We start from the raw sequence: 19615 nt of genomic DNA on the forward strand, positions 1-19615 counted from the left end.
GGAGGTAGAAAACATCAAAATCAACCATATTCACATAGAAAAGCATCACCGGAAACGCCACCCGAAAGTGATAGCTGGCGCTGTTCACCTCATTCAAGCTTTTGATCATACGAAGAACATGCATTGTTTTACAAATTGAAATTGCAGACATGCACCTCATTTACGGGTTAGCCGACGGTAATGGAGAAGCTGCTGTACGAATGTATCGCGAAAGGTACCCAAACAGACATGTACTGCATCACCAAATGTTTGTGCATTTGCATCAGAATTTGTGTGATTATGGATCATTCAGGGATCGCAGGCATGATAGCGGGCGGTGGCCATGATCGACGCAAAATCCTGCCATGGAAGAAGAGGTGTTGCATGTGATTGGCAATAATCCAGAGTCAAGCAGATGTGCCATTGCCTTTGTTATAGGAGTATCTTGATCCAGTGTATTGCGTGTTTTGCACTCAGTCCTTACATCCATTTCATCTGCAACGGGTCTTGTTACTGATGGTCAAAGATTATCCTCGACGTATGGAATTCGCATAGTGGTTTCTGCAGAAAAGTGCCATAGACCCGGATTTTCCAACTTGTGTTTTGTTCACGGATGAAGTTTTATTTACTTGTGAAGGAGTCTTCATTCACCACAATGCTCATGTGTGGGCCCATGAGAACCCACACGCCGTGTGATCACATGCTGCACAACAATGTATATGTATTTTGAATGCTTTGCCATTAATGTGTGAGCAGGTATCATTGCTGACTGTTTAGTTGGCTCATACCTGTTACCACCTCGACTGGACTCCCAGAAGTATCGGACCTTTCTGGAAGACGTTCTGCCAGTTTTACTGAACAATGTTCCAATGACTGTGCTTCAGCAGATGTGGTTCCAACACGACAGGGCTCCAGCCCATTTTGGCATTTCTGTGTGTCAGTATTTGGACAGGTCCTTTGGGGATTGATGGATTGAGCCTCGTGGACCCGTCTCTTGCCCCACACTTACCTGATTTATCGAGCATTTTCTTTCTTTCTGTTGGGGACCCTTAAAGCTATGGTATACGAAACGCATGTTACCTCTGACATGGTTCTTGTGGCAAGAATTGCCATCAGCGCTGCTAATATCCAGGAAACTCCAGGTATTTTCTAAAATGTATGGCAATTAATGCGTCATCGGTGTCAGGCATGCATCACTGCTAATGGTCGTAACTTTGAGCACATGATGTGAAACCATATTATGTATCCAACTACTATTGAACTGTTCAGTTACATCTAATAAAGTTTTTTACACTACTTACTGCCTTGTGTTATTTCTATATCTTTGTGTCCCTGTTAGTACCTTCCTGTGGCATTTCCGGTCATGCTTTCCTATGTGAATATAGTTGATTTTGATGTTCTCTACTTCTCCTCAAAGTTTGTACATGGAATTTTGAACCACCTGTACATATAAAAGTATAAATAACTAACTCTTAATAAACAGCCACTATATTCATTTAGTAGTTTAGTTAAAAACTACAGGGTGAGGCTAATCCAATAAACTAATAATTTTAATGAGGTGATTCATTTAGGCATGGCAGGAATTGATGGAACAGCAAACCATCTCATAAAATTTGTTGTGCATGTTATGTGTATTTTTCTGGTTTATGTATGTTTCGCTTCGTTTTTTAAGAATTTTCTTTTATGTACTCATTATACATTTTATACAATAATAGGATACATCATATCCAATTATTATCGGAATTATCTGCACTTTCAGGAATCCTGCATTCATTAGTTTTTTAGTGTCAGTGGCTCTTCTGTTCTTATCAATAATAGATATCTCACATATGCTAGTATTTTGTTGTCAACTTCTTATAATATAGAGAAGTAATCATTTTTATTCTGGAATAGATAAATTTTTACTACGTCTTTTATTTCCGAAGACTACAATAAAAATGTCCCTATACTGTTAAAAAAAACAACAAAAAAACTTGCAAACCTCCACAGATGTTATACTGCACAATCCAAAAAAACAGTAGCTTTGTTCATCACTAAATACAGCAAACAGACATTTAACATCTGTGCACTATATTTAGAAACAATTAGTGTAATTAGAAACAACTCTAACGACACACTTCATGGAAAAACACTCGACTGCTGCAGACTCCTGCATGCATGTGTCAGTTCACACTTCACGCATGCAAAACAGATGAAACTCAGAATAGAAAGCCAGCAACTCATGACAAATGACAACATTCATTTGGATTGGTTGACATAATAATCAATCATAGCCACTGATTTCTAAGTGCTATTGTCGTCTTCCAGGTGGTTTAAAACCACTGAGATGCTACAAATTTCACCTGCTGCGCCATCTATACATCTGTTCAAAGGGCTCAAAGGTATATGTATTTTGAACGCTCACCCTGGCTATTAACATGAATGTGATGCAATGTTTACATGTAGAAAAGTGTCCTCTTCATGATGCATTAGTATATTGTGTTTAATTTTAGGGATCACGTGAAGCCAGGAACCAATTAGGGGAGTCCTTAATGGGAATAAATGCAAAAATATAATATTGGTGATATTGCTATTCTGTGGATGTGCACTGCACACCTAGCACATCTGGAATTGCCCCTGATATATATATATATATATATATATATATATATATATATATATATATATATGTGATAATCGGCTTTTACTCGGTTGTTGTGATACATTTTAAAAACATAGATTTAATGACTAAAAACCGAGATAACTTATAAAGATTTTAATAAGAATAATACGACTAGTTTCGGCTTATAACAGCCTTCCCCAGGTATTCTTAAAGGACAAGAATAGTAATAAACATTGAAGTATCAAAACAAACTGGAAATTACAGGTAAAAATTGCCACACATAATTGATACATAAAAAACGTATTTTTTCAAGTTGTTCTAACAGGCGTGCCATTGTTTATTGCAAGTGTGTGTGCAGGCTCACATGAACGCCAATATTGAATGAATTTCAATTTTGGAAGTATACGAAACATTGGAAGTATACTAAAAGAACAGGTTTTTACAGGAAAAAAATAGCAGCAAAGCTAAGAACTTTCTGTTATTTAAATTATACATATTTGGTCATAAAATACTTAAAAATGAGACTTTTTTGTAGTTATGAGACCATTGGTACTTTATTAATATAATCCTGCCTACTAGTTTCGCTAGCGATTGTCTAGCTTTGTCAAGGCTGAACGGTACATACAAAATATATGAGAGAATACAGAAACGTTGCTAACTGTTAGGCAGTTAAGTTTGAAACTATGCGTGACAATGTGTGCATGTGTTGAGAAGCTTCAGTCAATATCATGGATACGTGTTGTATGCACACGTGTTACATGATTTTTCGCGTTTTGTAATTCTGTTAAACTGAGCAAGTTGATTAAGTTTTTCCATATATCTTTCAGTATGGCACCCTGATTTCTGTTGAGGTTGTTACCAGTTCTTAATACCACTGCCGCTTCCTTGAAAATTCTGTAACCATAAATTCCATATACATGCGGCCTTTCATATATTGGGCAAACTTCAAGAAGCCTGGAAATCAGACAGAAGGAGCATGTTGGGGATGTCAATCACAACAGGACAGTCTCCTCAGTCTTAGCACATCACTTTGCAACTTCCAACCATGCAGTTGACTGAGAAAATAGCTCTATGCCATATTTGGATGATGATTACAGTTGCAGAATTTTCAAGGAAGTGGCAGTGGTATTAAGAACCAGTAACAACCTCAACAGAAATCAGGTGCCATACTGAAAGATATATGGAAAAACTTAATCAACTTACTCAGTTTAACGGAACTACAATACGCGAAAAATCATGTAACACGTGTGCAATACAACACGTATCCATGATACTGACTGAAGCTTCTCCACACATGCACACATTGTCATGCATAGTTTCAAACTTAACTGCCTAACAGTTAGCAACGTTTCTGTATTCTCTCGTATTTTTTTGTGTGTACCATTCAGCCTTGACAAAGCTAGACAGTCACTAGCGAAACTAGTAGGCAGGATTATATTAATAAAGTACTGATGGTCTCATAACCACAAAAACTCTCATTTTTAACTTTCTGATATTTCAAATAACCACATTTTATAATCGAAGCACAAGTAAGAAAAAGCGAGGCAAAATAAAATGTGATATTAAATATGAAAGTCAAGACAACCTGTAAGTGGTCCATGAAAAAAATTAATGTTAATTTTTTTAATACTGCAGTAGATACCGCTATAATAGATTTGAAAAACTAAAAAAGTCGGTTCTCATTTTAGTTTTTATATGATTTTAATTCATTAAAAGAGTTGCATTAATTACAGTATTAAATTACTGTAACACACACACACACACAAAAAAAAAAACAGGGATAATTAATACTATTTATTTAAAGCCATATATTTCACTCTGAATATTACAGGCCATCATCAGTTGTGACAATAGTAAATTGCAAAATAGAACACAAACAATGGATGATTTTAAAAAGTAAGAGCCACGTGATGTTTTACGAAAAACAGTTCAATGGTATAACAGGAAATATTGTAATATTGATAATTCATTAGCTCCTTAAAAAAATATTGATGTGTGATTAACATAAGACTTTCCCATATCTTATATAGAGAGAGGCAGTAATTCCAATTTAAGTTCAGATAGTGAAGTAAAGCCTCAGCGCTTTCTGTGAACAAACATTCAAATTTATACCAACACCAATGAAGTAATCATGTTTCAGAAAATAGGATGTTGTGATCTGTATCTAATCTGTGCAATGCAAAGCCAGATTTGTCAGATTTACTGTTTTTAATGTAAGACTGGTGTTCTTGTATTCTCTTTTCCACAGGACATTCAGTTTGTCCAAAAATAAGAATGATGACAGTCTCCTCTAGCTCTCCCTGGTGTCAACCAGGGAGAGCTAGAGGAAACTGTTTATCTTTTGAAGACAGAAACTTGCTAAGAAGAAAAGTAACAATTGTATTTCTTAAGAATTCTGGAAATGGGTTCTGAGATGCCAGAAATGTAAGGAATTAGAACTTGATATACTGTTTCTTTGTGATGGAACTATCCTACCCTCTTTCCACTTCCACTCATTGACCATTCTTGCTCTCACCACTCTCTCAGGCAATGCATTCTACAGTTCAACCACCCTCCACGCAAAGAAATCACTCCTCACCCTCTTGCTCACAGCTTCCTTTCGTAACTTCTACTAGGGATAGCCCCTTGTCATCGCTCCTTCTCAGTTCCACCAAGCGAAAGATCTCCCCAATGTCCACCCTGTAACTGCCTCTCAACGGTTTAAAAGTCTTGATCATATCACCTTTCCTTCTCCTATTCACCTCCTATCCGATTCTCATAACTGATATTGTACAGTCCTGAAACCATCTTTATCTGCCTCTGTACCCTTTATTTGAATGGGATAAATTAAATCCCATTCAAATCCTGAGGACCAAATTTGAGAACAATAGTCCAAGTGTGGTCTGATCAGGGTCTTATACAACGGAATGATAACTCTTTTATCTCTGCAAGTCAACTTTCTTCTCAGTATTGCAGCAATCCTCTAGTGGTTACCCTTCACCACCTTTGCAATATGCTCCCTGAATTTCAGTTTTCTATCAATCATCACCCACAGATCTCTTGTCTCCCCTACTTCCTCCATTACAGCTCCTCTGATTGAGTATGCAGCCTCCCATTGATGGATCCCAAACTTCAAGACTACATTTTGCTGCCTTAAATTGATACCCCATTCATTTGCCCATCTGTCTAGTTTATTCAGAACATAAGTTTATACTTGTATCTTGATGTTTTGTATCCAAATACCTTGACTTTGTACTCTGGGCATAGTCAAGCATTACGATACTAGCTGTTTTTTTTCTAATACAGTTCTGCATTGTGCGCTGTGATCATATTATGATTGTTGTAGTCATGAAAATACTTCAGTAAATGTATGCAAATATTTGGAATAAAGTATATCTACTATATGTCCATATAGTAAATATGGACATATTCCACACTTGGAATATTCAGACTTTTATATTGTGTAGATATATCAAGAACCTGAAAGGGAATTTAACCTGCATTATTGCATTTTGTTAGCATATTCTTATTTTTTAAAATTAGATTTTCTAGCTTTGAAAATGTTAGGCTTAATTCATCATGACTACCACAGTGAGTTTTATGTTGTTCTAAATAAATCAATAATAATAATATCAGCATACTATAACTAGAAGTGGAAGCTAATACAGTTAATTAAATGCTGGGAATTTAGTATACCCCCAAGGGTTGGCAAATAAATTGCAATCTTGTGTTTATAAATCATTGAGATACAGTATAATGTTGCAGATATATAGTTATGGCCTCTCTTAGTAGTTGCCATTTTGCAGAAAATCTCCATTTTTGGAAATGCCAGTCAATCACATAATCTAGCATTTCACAGTTATATCATAGTTATTTCATAATGTAAGGTTTTATTTTTGCATCTTGCAATCTGTATTTTATGTAGATAATACTATACATATTGAGCATCATTAATGTGTATAAAATATCAAATGAAAACAAACTTTTTTTTAAAAAATGAGAAATCTGAAAAAAAAATTTTTTTTCTTTCATTTTTCATTTTTTTCCTCCTGATCCTCCTAAGCAGCAAGCATCAGTATACCATGCAGCTGAAAGTCGTACTGAGAGCTATATCTACAAAGGTGGGCTGAAAAGTAATAATGCCTGCTTTTGAGTAAAATACTTAATTGATTATCATATATAGATTTACACAGGACTAATTATCTACATTGTCTTCGGTGTTTATCCTTCTGGTTACATTCTTCCAACATTGAACCTAAATATCAGAAGCATTGTGGCAAAATGTTTTTGATGTCTTCTTTTTTATTTTCCTTCTTAATGCATCATCTCAAATAAACAAAAAATATCTTTTTGAATTTGAGTGTGTCCAGACAAACTTAAAAATTTCATGGGCACTCGGTTGAGTGGTATGAGTTATAGCATTATTACACAACATAACCTTATGCTGTGTAATAACCTAGGTTAGAACTTCTTTTTTGAGTGATTTTTATTTTTATTTTTTTCAAGCTCTATCAGTTCACTTATTAATATTCTTATCTGAATTTAAAACATTTGTCAGAATAATTCCTTCGTTATCCCAAAAGTTGGTCATTAAGAGTTTTATGCCTGACTATTATTGGGATTTGTGCCTAGATTCTGGCTTGCTGTAATAGGCACACATTTCATCGTTCTTAATAATACCTAAAACAAACATGGTTGAATGCTATAAAAAGACCTGAACCTAATCTTTCTCTCTCTCTTTCTCTCACTCATATGTAGCAGTAGTACTCATCTGTAACAAATTTTCCAACTTCCTAATGCTTGTTTTGACTATATGTAGAACATCGAGATCTTAAGAAACCAACATTCACACAATGGTCATGAACAGTTCATTTAATTATTTTTCATTAATTTTTGATGAATTTACACAGGCTTTTCTTCTCTCGATATGACTGAAAATAAATGTGGATATATCTTTTGTTTATTTGAGTGTGTTCAGACAAACTTAAAAATTTCTTAAAAGTTTGTCTGGCTTGTGTATACAACAATTGGATTTTGAAAGGCAACATGCACTTTTCAGCCTATCCTTGCATATAAAATAGAACATTTATATATTTAGTTTAATCCAAGAGTAGGAGCCAAACCAAGAGGGTGGCCCTTCCCTTAAATGAGTACCATGCACACTTAGAGAAATAATATGATAGCAGAAATTATTTTATGGAATTTACTTCTAATTTACTAATCTTCTAATCTAATTTACTAATCTTCTAATCTAATTTACTAATTTTCTAATCTTCTAATTTTTTAGGAAATTACAATGTAAATTAAATTATTAATTATAAAACTTTAATTATTGATTAATAATTAAATATTTCAATAATTATTTATTTTTTGTATGCTGGTAAAATACAGCAAGAAACATAATACACCAATGTAACAGATGTATGACAACTAAAAGCCACATAAAAGAAAGTTTTACAAAGCAATTTTCAATTCTTAAAGCTAGTTTATAGCTTCTATCGTAACATTATGTATATCTTCTGTAGTTCCCTCAAAAACAAATATCGAGTCCACTAAAATATGGTCAATAGTTTGAGAGTGATAACCTCAGTCACAAGCAGGAGAGTTGGTCATTTCCATTTATGTAGATGGTGTTTACATTTACCATGACAAGTTCTAATACAGTTTAAGATCGTCTAAAGATGACATGGTGGTCCAAATCCAGGTAGTTTAGATGTAGGGTCCAATATAGTTAATCTGGGATTGTTATAGTATTGGAGCCATTCATCTTTCCATCTATCAGTCAAGTTGAAAAATTTATCTATTAATTCCTTTGCTGTTCTCCAACTAGGATTTCTTGATTTTAGTCTCCTTTTAGGGGGATTTTGTATGTCTTCGTGGATAGGTAGGTTAACATTGTTGGTTAAATTTGTCCATAATTTAGCAAGAGCTTTTTTTTTCTGTATAAGTTAGGAGGTGCGATGTTACTGATGTCATCATCATCACGAACCATGGGCTCACTGCCCGTTGGTGTCTGATGCCTCCTTCACTGTCTTCTTCTTCTCGATGACAGGAAGCCAATAATTAGGTGTAGATATTATAGTTCTTGTTTTTTTCCTCTTTGTTTAAGAAGTATGAACACTCTTGAGCCATACTTGGGAGTAGTACTCTGCAATTAAATAAACCAAGGCCAAAGCTGATAGACATAAGGCTTCAACATCTGCACCCCAAGTTGAATCAGCAGCTCCTGAATTATGTTATTACAAGTTTTTATTTTCTGAGCTACTCTCGCTAGGTGTTCTTTTAAGGTGAGTGTTCTATCTAGGGTAACACCTAAATATTTAGGTATACTGTTAAAGTTCAGTAATGTATCTCTGAAGAAGACAGTAGATTCGAAATTAGCCTGATGGTTATTAATATGGAAGGTAGACACTTCAGTTTTTGATAGGTTTGGGTTTAGATGCCACTGTTTGAAATATGAGTCCAGAATTTTCAAATCATTTGTAATTATTTTTTCAGCTTCATTAAACTTAGTGCTTGGTGTGATTATTGCAAGGTCATCTGCATAAGCAAATTTCCCTGAACTGGTTTGAGGGAGATCATATATATATAAATTAAACAACAATGGAAATAGTACCGAACCTTGAGGGGGAGTCCATTATTAAGCTTGCATGGTCGACTTTTTGAATTGCCTGCAAATACCTATCCATTTGTTGTTAAGCATATTGTTTAATAAATTGACGAATCTTCTACATGGAATCATCTTCAGAAATTTAAATAGCAGGCCTTTTCTCCATACTGTGTCATATGCTGATGTTAAGTCAATGAACACAGCAATAGATTTCAGATTGCTCTCGAAACCATTCTTAATCATTGATGTAAGAGCCAGTACTTGTTCACAACATCCTCTTCCTGGTCCGAAGCCCGCTTGGTCAGGAGGTATTAGGTTGTTTATGCAGAGATATTCTGTTGTGTATAAGCCTTTCTATAAATTTAAGAGTAACACTTATGTGTTGATAACTAGCTCCTAATGATGGATCTTTGCCTGGTTTTAGAATGGTTAGGATTAATTTTAAGGATGTTTTCAATTTCCACAGTTGTGTGTTGATGTCTTTTACAGACTGGCGACCATAAGGGTGTTTAGAAGTTGCGACTATATGTTTTGCCTTCTCTCTGACATCAATAGATTGTTTCTCTTGGGTGCTGTTGCACTAGAATCCAACCTCTGCAACAAGGACCATGCTTGTCTACTTGAATGTGTAAAATTGATATTTTCAACTGTCTTAATCCATTTTTTTCTCCTTGCATTATCCAAGGAGTGCAGTAGATCCTAAGCTACTCTCTGATCTTCTTTTTCTATAAATTTGTGATACAGGTTATTGCTATCACAATTCCAACTCAGAATATATCCTTTCCTGTAACCTCTAGGGATAGTTCTCTTTGCAGCTCCTTTAATCACTCCTATAAATATGCTGTAATTGCTAGGTATAGGTTTTATCCACCTAATATTGGCATCTACTTGTTCAGCAAAGTTCTTCCAATTTGCCCATCTAGGATTTGGGATAGACAATATAAGTGGTATATGAATTCCTAGAAAATATAAGATTCGTCTGTGCTGACTACTTGTAAAAGGCCCATGAACTTTAGCAAGGATCTGGAGTGTATCCTGTATGCCATATGGCTAAAAAAAAGGTAGAAGTATCTTAGCATTGTATATTAAGTTAAGGTCCTGGTCTTCCATCCATTCCACCAGATTTTCACCTTTACTATAATTTTCATTATAACTCCATAAATTGTGATGGCTATTGAAATCTCCCAGTATCACACATGGATGTTGTAGATTGGTTAGAGGGGGATCAGGCCAAGTGGCACATTCGGGTTTATAGATGTTAATGATGTGGTGTCAGCTATTTGGATAGGTGCTGAGAATATGTTATTGTTGTCATGAGTGTCATGTCATGTCTCAATATCTTCTTTTACGTAGGCAATTCCATATTTAAGATGATTAACTGAAGCAATTAATTTGAATTTTTCCTCTAGAATGCAATTGTTCAGCATTTCTAATGTGATTTTCTTGAATAGCTAGAACATCCACTGAGTGGGTTAATACCATTTTAGATAGAAATTCACTTTTTGCTCTACTCAAGCCTTCAATATTGAGTTGGCATATCTAAAATGAGAATCCTATTCGTCTGGTAGAATGAAATAAATCCTTCTCACTTTTTTGTCTGGGAGCCTTAAAAGGGATGTTTGGCACCATCTTCGCTGTAGACTATTTGGCATTACCCAGGTTGCACCACATGGATGCAGTCTACATTACACCACCATAATAACTACAAGAAAGAACATATGAGGATATAGAAATATAAGAACATAAGTTACCTTCATAACTCTGTTACCAGTATCAAGAAAGAACATACGAGAATATTATTTTATTTATTTATTTTTAATTAATAACTTTAATAACTACCTATATTTTGGCAGTGTTACATTGCCATCTTCAGGGATCACAAAATAATATATGCAAGCAGGCACCCACTAGAGTGCCAAAAGTCCCTCTAGCAGGCTAAATTGGATTATCTTGGCCATTGGGCTGATGATCTTAGAATGTATGCCTCCCAGATTTGGGTGTATGAGACTACCCTAAATTTGGGAAGCATACGTTCTAAGATCTTCAGCCCAACAGCCAAGACAACTCAATTTATCCTGTTAGGGGACACCTTTTAGGACTCTAGTACTGACTTCATTGTTTGTGATCCCCTGAAGATGGCAATGTAACATTGCCAAAATATAGATAGTAATTAAAGTTTTTATAATTAATAATTTTGTTTACATTGTCATTTCCTAAAAAAAAAATTAGAAGTATGTCTAACCAACGTATAAGCTTATCTACAAGATCTAATCTAGTAATTAACAAGACTGTTACATGCTTTGCTTTTTTTTCTAGATAAAACCTTTATCAGGAAGATAAACATATAGATGTACTGGAGAAGGTACAAAAATCTTAATGCTTCTCAATAATAATATGATGTTAAACAGTTAACAGAAATGAGTTCCTTTCAGAGTATGAATTGTGAGGTTATGTGATTTCTAAAATGGCACATCATTAATTAGATATGTTTTTTGAACTGATATTTCTTGATTGCATTTTTTGTTTATATCAAAAAAGTACATTTATTTTTCTTTCTTTCTTTTTTTTTTTTTTTTTTTTTGTAGTTCGAGTTTGTTGCTTATCCATCAGACCTTTTAGATTTTGAAGTGAAAGACAAATTTGCAAAGAGTAGGCCTATTATTAGTCGATTTTTGGGAAAGCTTTCAGTTCAGGTCAGCCAGCTTTTGGATCAATGCACAGGGTAAAAATATTTTTGAAATCTGCTTTTAAAGTTTTTATTTATTTATTATTTTATTTTTTATTTTTGATTGCATCTTCACTGTGGAAAACATTGGAAACTAGTAGTACTCTAGTCACTTAATTTGAGCCAGAGGTTAGAGGGGCCAGAAACTGCTCTAAAGAGTAAACTTACACCCCCCCCCCCAAAAAAAAAAAACATAAACATATCCCAACCCATTACCTTAAGTGTTCATAAGCAAGGTGGTGTATGATTAAAATTGTAGAACATATGAAAATATTAAATATTTGAGTCAAACATTTACACTGATTTTATATTAATTTATGATCTAACAGAATCAGATGTTTATTTTTCATGCCTCTTGTTACAGTTGTTCAGGGATTCAAGAATTCCTTGTTGGCTGAGTGAATAACATACCTGCTTTTGCTTGCCAACCAACAGATTGTTGGTTCAAATCCCACTGTGGGTATGGATCTTTGTAAATGCCTGCTCTGGATGAGTTTGTATAGTTCCTTTATAAGGCTTGGCTCTTTTTTTTTTTTTTCGCAGAGATTGCTAGGGATTTTCTTAAGAGCAAGAGTGAATGTTTACTTGATAATATTTATAACATGAGAATCCACTTATATATCGGAAACTGTTAAATGGAGCAAAAGTGTAGAATAAATCCTTAGAAGGAAAGGTAATTGTTTTAAACAATGTCATATGGAACAAGACTTATTTAAACAATGACTAATATTTTATACTTGCTGTTTCACAAGTAGTGATTTTTTATTTATTTTTTTAACCATTGATTTATATCTGTAAACTATAATGCAGTAATCAGGCCATTAATTAGATTCATGAAAAGATGATTTCTGCTTCTTATATGTGAAAAGAGCATTGGAATTGTTGGTATACTAGCTGAAGAAAAACTAAAGCTTCAAAACCAGTATTTTACCTGGATGGACTTGTTGCTCTCATTCAGGGTTTCTCCATGAATGCAGGTCACAAAGTTTCCAGATATGGTGGTCTTGAGACCATAGCAAAAAACTACTATATTTATCTATAAATTGTACCTGCTTTCTGACCAGTTTGTATGTGTTGGAGGATGAAAAAAAAAGTTATCTGCAGGGGGGGGGGCTTTGACTTCCATACGAGAAAAGCTGAGTAAACTTCAGAGGAAAAAACCATTATAAAATTTTTTCACATCTTAGATTGGATTCTAATCCATCTCTTTATATGTGAAAAGTTATGCTGATGCTGCATGTAATATGGAATGCTAGTGTGTCGAGATATAGGAATATTTTAATGTTAAAAACAAAACTTCTGACGAAAGTATTGAACAGGAATGCTGCATGTAATATGGAGTGCTAGTGTGCCGAGACATAGGAATAATTTAGTGTTAAAAACAAAGCTTTTGAAAGTATTGAACTAGAAAGGAACTCATTATGAACTTGGGTGTTGAGGATGATCATTTCAGAGTACCTGTATGGTCGACTCTCATAGTGTCAAACATTGCTATAACAAATTCACTTTCTGTAACGAACTACTGAAAATGTCCTACGCAAAGCACTATAAGTGAAGTACAGTTAAAAGAAATAGAAAATCTGCAATATCATATGATGCTCTGTAACAATGCCTCAGGTTGCTACTGTATTACTGCTGTAATGAGTCTGCTGTATTATATAGAAAAACTGGACAAACATCCATTTCCAAGAAAGTGACTTTTTGTTTGCTGAATTCTACACATATCACCCACTGAATTAAAAATTTTGCAGAAATCAGTGGTTTCTGTATAGGCAACTGCCAATACCAATTCTCCTCAATTCCCTGCACAGAGTTCGGTGAGATATGGGTCGGGAACAGCCTTCATTAAATGCTTTATCAGTTGCTGCACACAGGAAATGCTGTTTGTCTGTACATGCCTTCTCAGATGCTGGCATTCTCTTTTGTGACAAACTATCTTAGGACCACAGTTATGCTTCTTAGACAAGCACTGTAGGTTATTTTTTTCACTGATTAAACATCTGCAATATCTCACCTTTTGAGAAGACAGTTAGCTCTGCTTAACTGTCTGCAAAATCCTTTTTCCAGCCTGATGGACACCCACAATAAACCCTTTATCAAACTCCAAGGGGTGCTTAAGGGTCAAAGCTGTATAACTGAGAGGAGACCTCCACATAGCCTTTAAAGGAATGCGGAGAACCGACCAGGGCTTCTGACCTAATGTCCAATCCTCACCTTCTCGTGGTGCACCCTGTTGGGTATCTACTTTGATACTGAATGAATGAGGATGGGCTGGCAATTTGGGATTTAGCCGACCAAATTGTATTCTTATTGGTTAAACCAAAATAAAAAATGATGGTACAACATGACAAAATTTCATGCCGGCTGGGGCGTCGCCCGGTTAAACAAGGCCCCCGTTGTTTTCGCCAGGGAACCAGGGCGACCAGCGAAAAGTCAGCTACTGGAACAAATCTGAAAACAAACCCCAACTCAACATCACCAGAGTTAAAGATCGGTACTATCAACGTAAGAAGCCTGAATGGCAAAGAAATGGAGCTAGCTGAGGAATTAGATAAGTACCAGATCAACATAATAGGGGTGACTGAAACAAAAAAGACCAAAACTGGTGAGATCTTTCTGAGCAATAAATACAAAATGTTATATTCAGGCAATGACAATCAAAGAAAAGAAGGAGTAGCCATAGTATTCAACACAAAATACGAGGCTAATCTTCTTGAATGGCAGTCAGTCTCAAGTAGAGTAATGTGGGCAAATATGAGAATGGGGAACTGGACAATGAGACTTATTTGTGCCTATGGTCCCACAGAAGGTTCTACTAAGGTAGAAGTGGAGGAATTTTTTGAGGCTTTAGAAAAAGCAACTGACACAATGAAAAAGGAAAAGTTGGTCCTTGTTGGGGATCTAAATAGTAGAGTAGGAAATGATTGTGAGACATACAAAAATATTTTGGGAAAATTTGGAGAAAACAGCAAAGCAAATAATAATGGCAAATATCTGTTGGATTTCTGCTCAGGACATGGACTGGTTATTACTAACACCATCTTCCAACATAAAAATGTGCACAAATTCACATGGAGAGAAGAGGCTAGGAATAAGAAAAGTCTCATTGACTATGTTATTGTTAATAGTGATGTTTTCTCCCTGGTACAGGACACCAGAGTGTACAGAGGATTTGAAATTGGAAGTGATCACTATTTAGTCTTGAGCAGGATAAAATTGAATTTCATATTGAAAAGAATAACATGTAAGAAAGTTTTAAAGCGAATAAAAGTTGAGCAGCTCTCAGATGTGAACTGTAGACTAAAATACAGAAATATTATTGAAAAGAAAATGAAAGAGTTTAAGAACAGGAATCAAACCTTGGAGATTCAGTGGCAAACTCTGAAGGAAACATTGATTGATTCTGCCAGAGAGGCATGTGGTGAGGTTGTGTGCAAGGATAAAAAAATCAGAACTCCCTGGTGGACACAGGAAGTTAAAGAGGCAGTGAAGGAAAAGAAAAAAGCACATCAAAAGTTCCTGGCAAATAAGTCAGCTTTTACTCTTACAGAATACAGAGACAAATGTAAGAAAGCTAAACAGTGTGTAAAACTAGCTAAACAAAAATCATGGGAGGACTTTGGCAAGAACATAGAAAATAAATATCAAGAAGGTGGCAAAATATTCTGGAGGTTGTTGAAGAAGCTTAGGAATGGAGGAAAGAGTGCTGTAAAAGGAATTAGAGATGATAAAGGTGAAATGAAAACAGGAGAAAAAGATATCCTTGAAGTATGGAGTAATTACTTTGAAAAACTGCTAAATGAAACAAGCAGTGATGACAGCACAGTGATAAAAAAACACTGACCAGGCATGCAGTCAGGAATACATATCCATACTTGAAGTAGAAAAAGCCATCAAAGGCTTGAAATGTGGAAAGGCAGCAGGAGTAGATGATATTCGACCAGAAATGCTGAAGTATGTTGGTATAAGAGTCTTACAGTGGCTGCACTGCATAGTTCAGAAAGCCTGGACAGAGGGACGAATTCCCGATTATTGGTGTAGAGCTCTCATAGTACCCATATATAAAAAGGGAAATAAAACTGCATGTGAGAATTACAGAGGTATTTCCCTACTGAGTGTTCCTGCAAGATCTATGCAAGTATACTTGAGAAACGGTTGAGAAAAAAGCTTGGTGAAGAACAAGCTGAATTCAGGCCAAATAGAGGCTGTCAGGATCAGATCTTCACTTTACGACAAATAGTCGAGAAAGCATGGGAATATAACAAAGATCTGTATTTAAGTTTTGTCGATTTGGAAAAGGCATATGACAAGGTGCCAAGAGAGAAGCTATTCAATACTCTGCAGTTATATGGTGTCAATGGGGCATTATATCAAGCAATACTTAGTCTTTATTTGAGTTGTGAGTCAGCAGTTAGAATTGAAGGAAGTACAGGAAGATGGTTTAATGTTAAATCTGGTGTGAGACAAGGATGTACATTATCCCCTCTGTTATTCATTATCTATATGGATCACATTATGAAGGAATGTGGTATTAAACCTGATATCAAAATTGGAGATGTTAATGTCAGCTCTTTGCTTTATGCGGATGATGTTATACTTCTAAATAAATCCGCTACAAGTCTTCAAGATTCTCTGACTAAATTGAATAGCTGTAGTAATAGATATGGTATGAAGGTCAGCAATAAAAAGACAAAGACAATGAAAATAGGCAGAATCATTGAAAATGTCAACTGTGTTGTGAATGGAGAACCTGTGGAACAAGTAAAACATTTCAGCTACTTAGGCACAATTTTTACTGAAGATGGTAAACTAAATATAGAAATAGACAACAGAATCAGCAAAGCTGGTATCGTGGGAAGTCAATTGAATAAATTCATATGGAATAAGAAAGAAATTAGTCGGAACACTAAATTAGCTGTATACAAGACAGTGTTCAAACCAGTTTTAACTTATGGATCTGAGAGCTGGGTCAGAAGTAAAACACTTGACCAAAGACTAGAGACTGCAGATATGAGAGTCCTGAGAAAGATTAGAGGCGTGAACAGATGGCATCAATGGCAATATCATATTAAAAATGAGGATATTAGGAAAGAACTTGACATTGTCAGCATCCCGAATGCGTTAGCAGAGCTAATCTCAGATGGTATGGTCACTTAAATAGAATGGGAGAGGAAAGATTAGCAAAACAAGTGTTCTCTGCCAGGTTGGCAGGAAAACGACCCAGAGGAAGACCAAGATATAGGTGGATTGATACGGTACAAAGTGCCTTAGACGATAGAAATATAAGATCTGATAATGTTGGAGTCTTGACAAGTAACAGACTGATTTGGAGGAAAATTGTAGATAGGAAGTTAGTAATGATGTAATTTTTTCATGTAGTACTGTCATATCCTGTACACCCCTTGAGGGTACATGGCAGGAATTTGATGATGATGATGATCAAACTCTAAAAGATAATTTGTTTTTCCCCATTGTGATTAACACTATTGACGATTACTGACCAGCAACATTCTTAAATAGTTGCCTAGAGCAATGCTTCCCAAACTTCTGGATGTCGGGGTCCCCTTTGCAAAAATTAAAATATTTCATGGCCCCTCTCGAAAAAAAATCGTAATAGAGAGATATATTATTATAATATTTATTGTATTTATATTCAGTACAAAACATACACAGCGAATATTGCAAAAATCAAATGCATATATTACATTTTTTGCCTCTTACCGTTTGGTTCTGAAGACGATGCAGGCTGTTCTGGTAAAATATGAAATACTGTCCTTTTTTTTTGAGTCTGTTTCTGCTTCTTCTGATTGTTCGCGGGAATTTTTTAATATTTTTTATCAGCCACTTATCCATCTCAGGGTTAAATTTTTTAATGTAGAATAGATCAAATAATATCACCACTTACCGTTACTGGCACGCCACAGACTGATAACATGAAATTAGTGAATATTACCAATAAGGGAATCCCCGGACCAGGAACATTTTTCTCTTTTGTGACTTTTCTCCCTTTACCTTAATTAAGCCTAACGCGAAACAGACAGCAAAGGCAGGTTATTAAAATGCGTATACGATTGGTGCGGTATTAACAAAAGATCGCGCAACAGAAAGATAAAAGCGTAGCTGACAATTGAGTTGAAATGCTAACTCTCTTCAACCGAATTCCATATGTGAAACTGCCATAACATTCATTATATATATATATTACTTAGTTTTAACACTTTTACGAATTTTAACACTTTCGGTTGAATTTTATTGCTGCCTTGGGAAATCGAACTTACACACATCTAATTAATAACAATAGTTTTTAGTTAGATACTGTGTTTGCCCATGCAACATATGGTTTTGTTTCAGTCTATACAGCATAGTTTCTGTATGAGGGGACATGTGATTCATTAATTAGTGTGTTTTTATCCCAGTTGTCTCTAATTGCACTATTTGTTGAGAAATGTATTACACAGACTCCTCATACCTTATTTACTGGCATAATAAAAGTACTTGTTTTTATTGCCTCTGCAGTATAGTAGCTGTTAGGAAGGGCATGTTGTTTGCCACTGCAAGCGAGTTACTATCTCCCCACAGGAACTTGTTTAAGCTTTTTTTTATGTGTGAAGTATATGCGAAACTTTTCTTGGTAACAGAAAACTAGCTCGGATGACAGTGATAATATAAAACGAGTTTTGATATGTATATAAAATCAATATCAACAGTCCCTGATTACGAACGCATGATGAAAGGGACAGGAAGATTTGGAGCTTCCCCGGAGAGCATTCGAAGTAAATACGATAAACCACTGCTTTGAAATGAAACACATGAATAAGCAATATTTACTAATATTCAATAAGCGCCGAAATAAGCAGGAAGCAAAGTTTGTGAACCAACACCAATGTGTGAATTTTTCCATTAAAATATAAAATATAACAAAAATGAAATAATAAATAATAAAAGTTAAATACGTTTCTTTTAAAATAAAAAAAAATCTACTTAGTCTTAAAACATTTTAAATTTGTTTTCATTATTTCACGCCCCCCCCCCTCAACAAAACCTACGGCCCCCTGTTTGGGAAGCGCTGGCCTAGAGCACATGGTGGCACATGTGACCAAGTATGTTGCATTTGTATAGTAAAATTATTGCAAAGTTATTTTCTATAATGCAAATGTTTATAACAAGAATGTTGAAAGCATTGATAGGATCGAAGAATTGTTCTTATGTGGATAACATGTTTAAATGCCACTTTTTGGATTACAGTTATGTCTCTTAGACAAGCAGAATGGGTTATTTTTCCACTGGATAAACACCTGAGATATTTCACCTTTTGAGAAACCAGTCAGCTCTGCTGTATTTAAAATCATAGCTCCAGACAGATGTGCATTCACAATAAGCCTGTTATCAAACTCTCAAAATCTTTTGTTTTTGCCATTGTGATCAACATTATTGAAAATTGATTATTATTGACTAACCGGCAGCATTCTTAAATAGTTTACTAGAATGAGTGGTCGGGTATTTTGCATATACGCTGCATACATGACACAGGTTTCTAGTTTAGTAGCAAGTATGCATACTACCGTCGTATCATTTATTTTCAGGATACTGCTGCTCTTCAAAGATAGCAGTTAAATTTCTGCTCTGGTATTTAGTGAGAATGTTTTGGCAATTGCTTTTTGGTTGGAGAGAGAGACTTCAGTTTGAATCCTGTCTAGGATGAGAGGAACCTTTATAAGAG

At 35.1% G+C, this 19615-nt stretch overlaps 1 protein-coding gene across 2 annotated transcripts in view; it reads left to right on the top strand.

Moving 5' to 3' along the window:
• Positions 1–19615, top strand: part of LOC150100146 (E3 ubiquitin-protein ligase HECW2-like) — a 708695-nt gene that overhangs the window by 270787 nt on the left and 418293 nt on the right. For both annotated transcript variants that reach the window (XM_090402900.1, XM_090402899.1), the window contains one exon: positions 11756–11892. In XM_090402900.1, the coding sequence (XP_090259026.1) occupies positions 11756–11892 (137 nt within the window). The remainder of the gene's footprint in view (positions 1–11755; positions 11893–19615) is intronic.

Source organism: Typopeltis vanoorti, chromosome 13 (assembly GCF_054136105.1).
Source record: "Typopeltis vanoorti isolate ZY-2024b chromosome 13, IOZ_Tvanoo_1.0, whole genome shotgun sequence".
Lineage (NCBI taxonomy): Eukaryota > Metazoa > Arthropoda > Arachnida > Uropygi > Thelyphonidae > Typopeltis > Typopeltis vanoorti.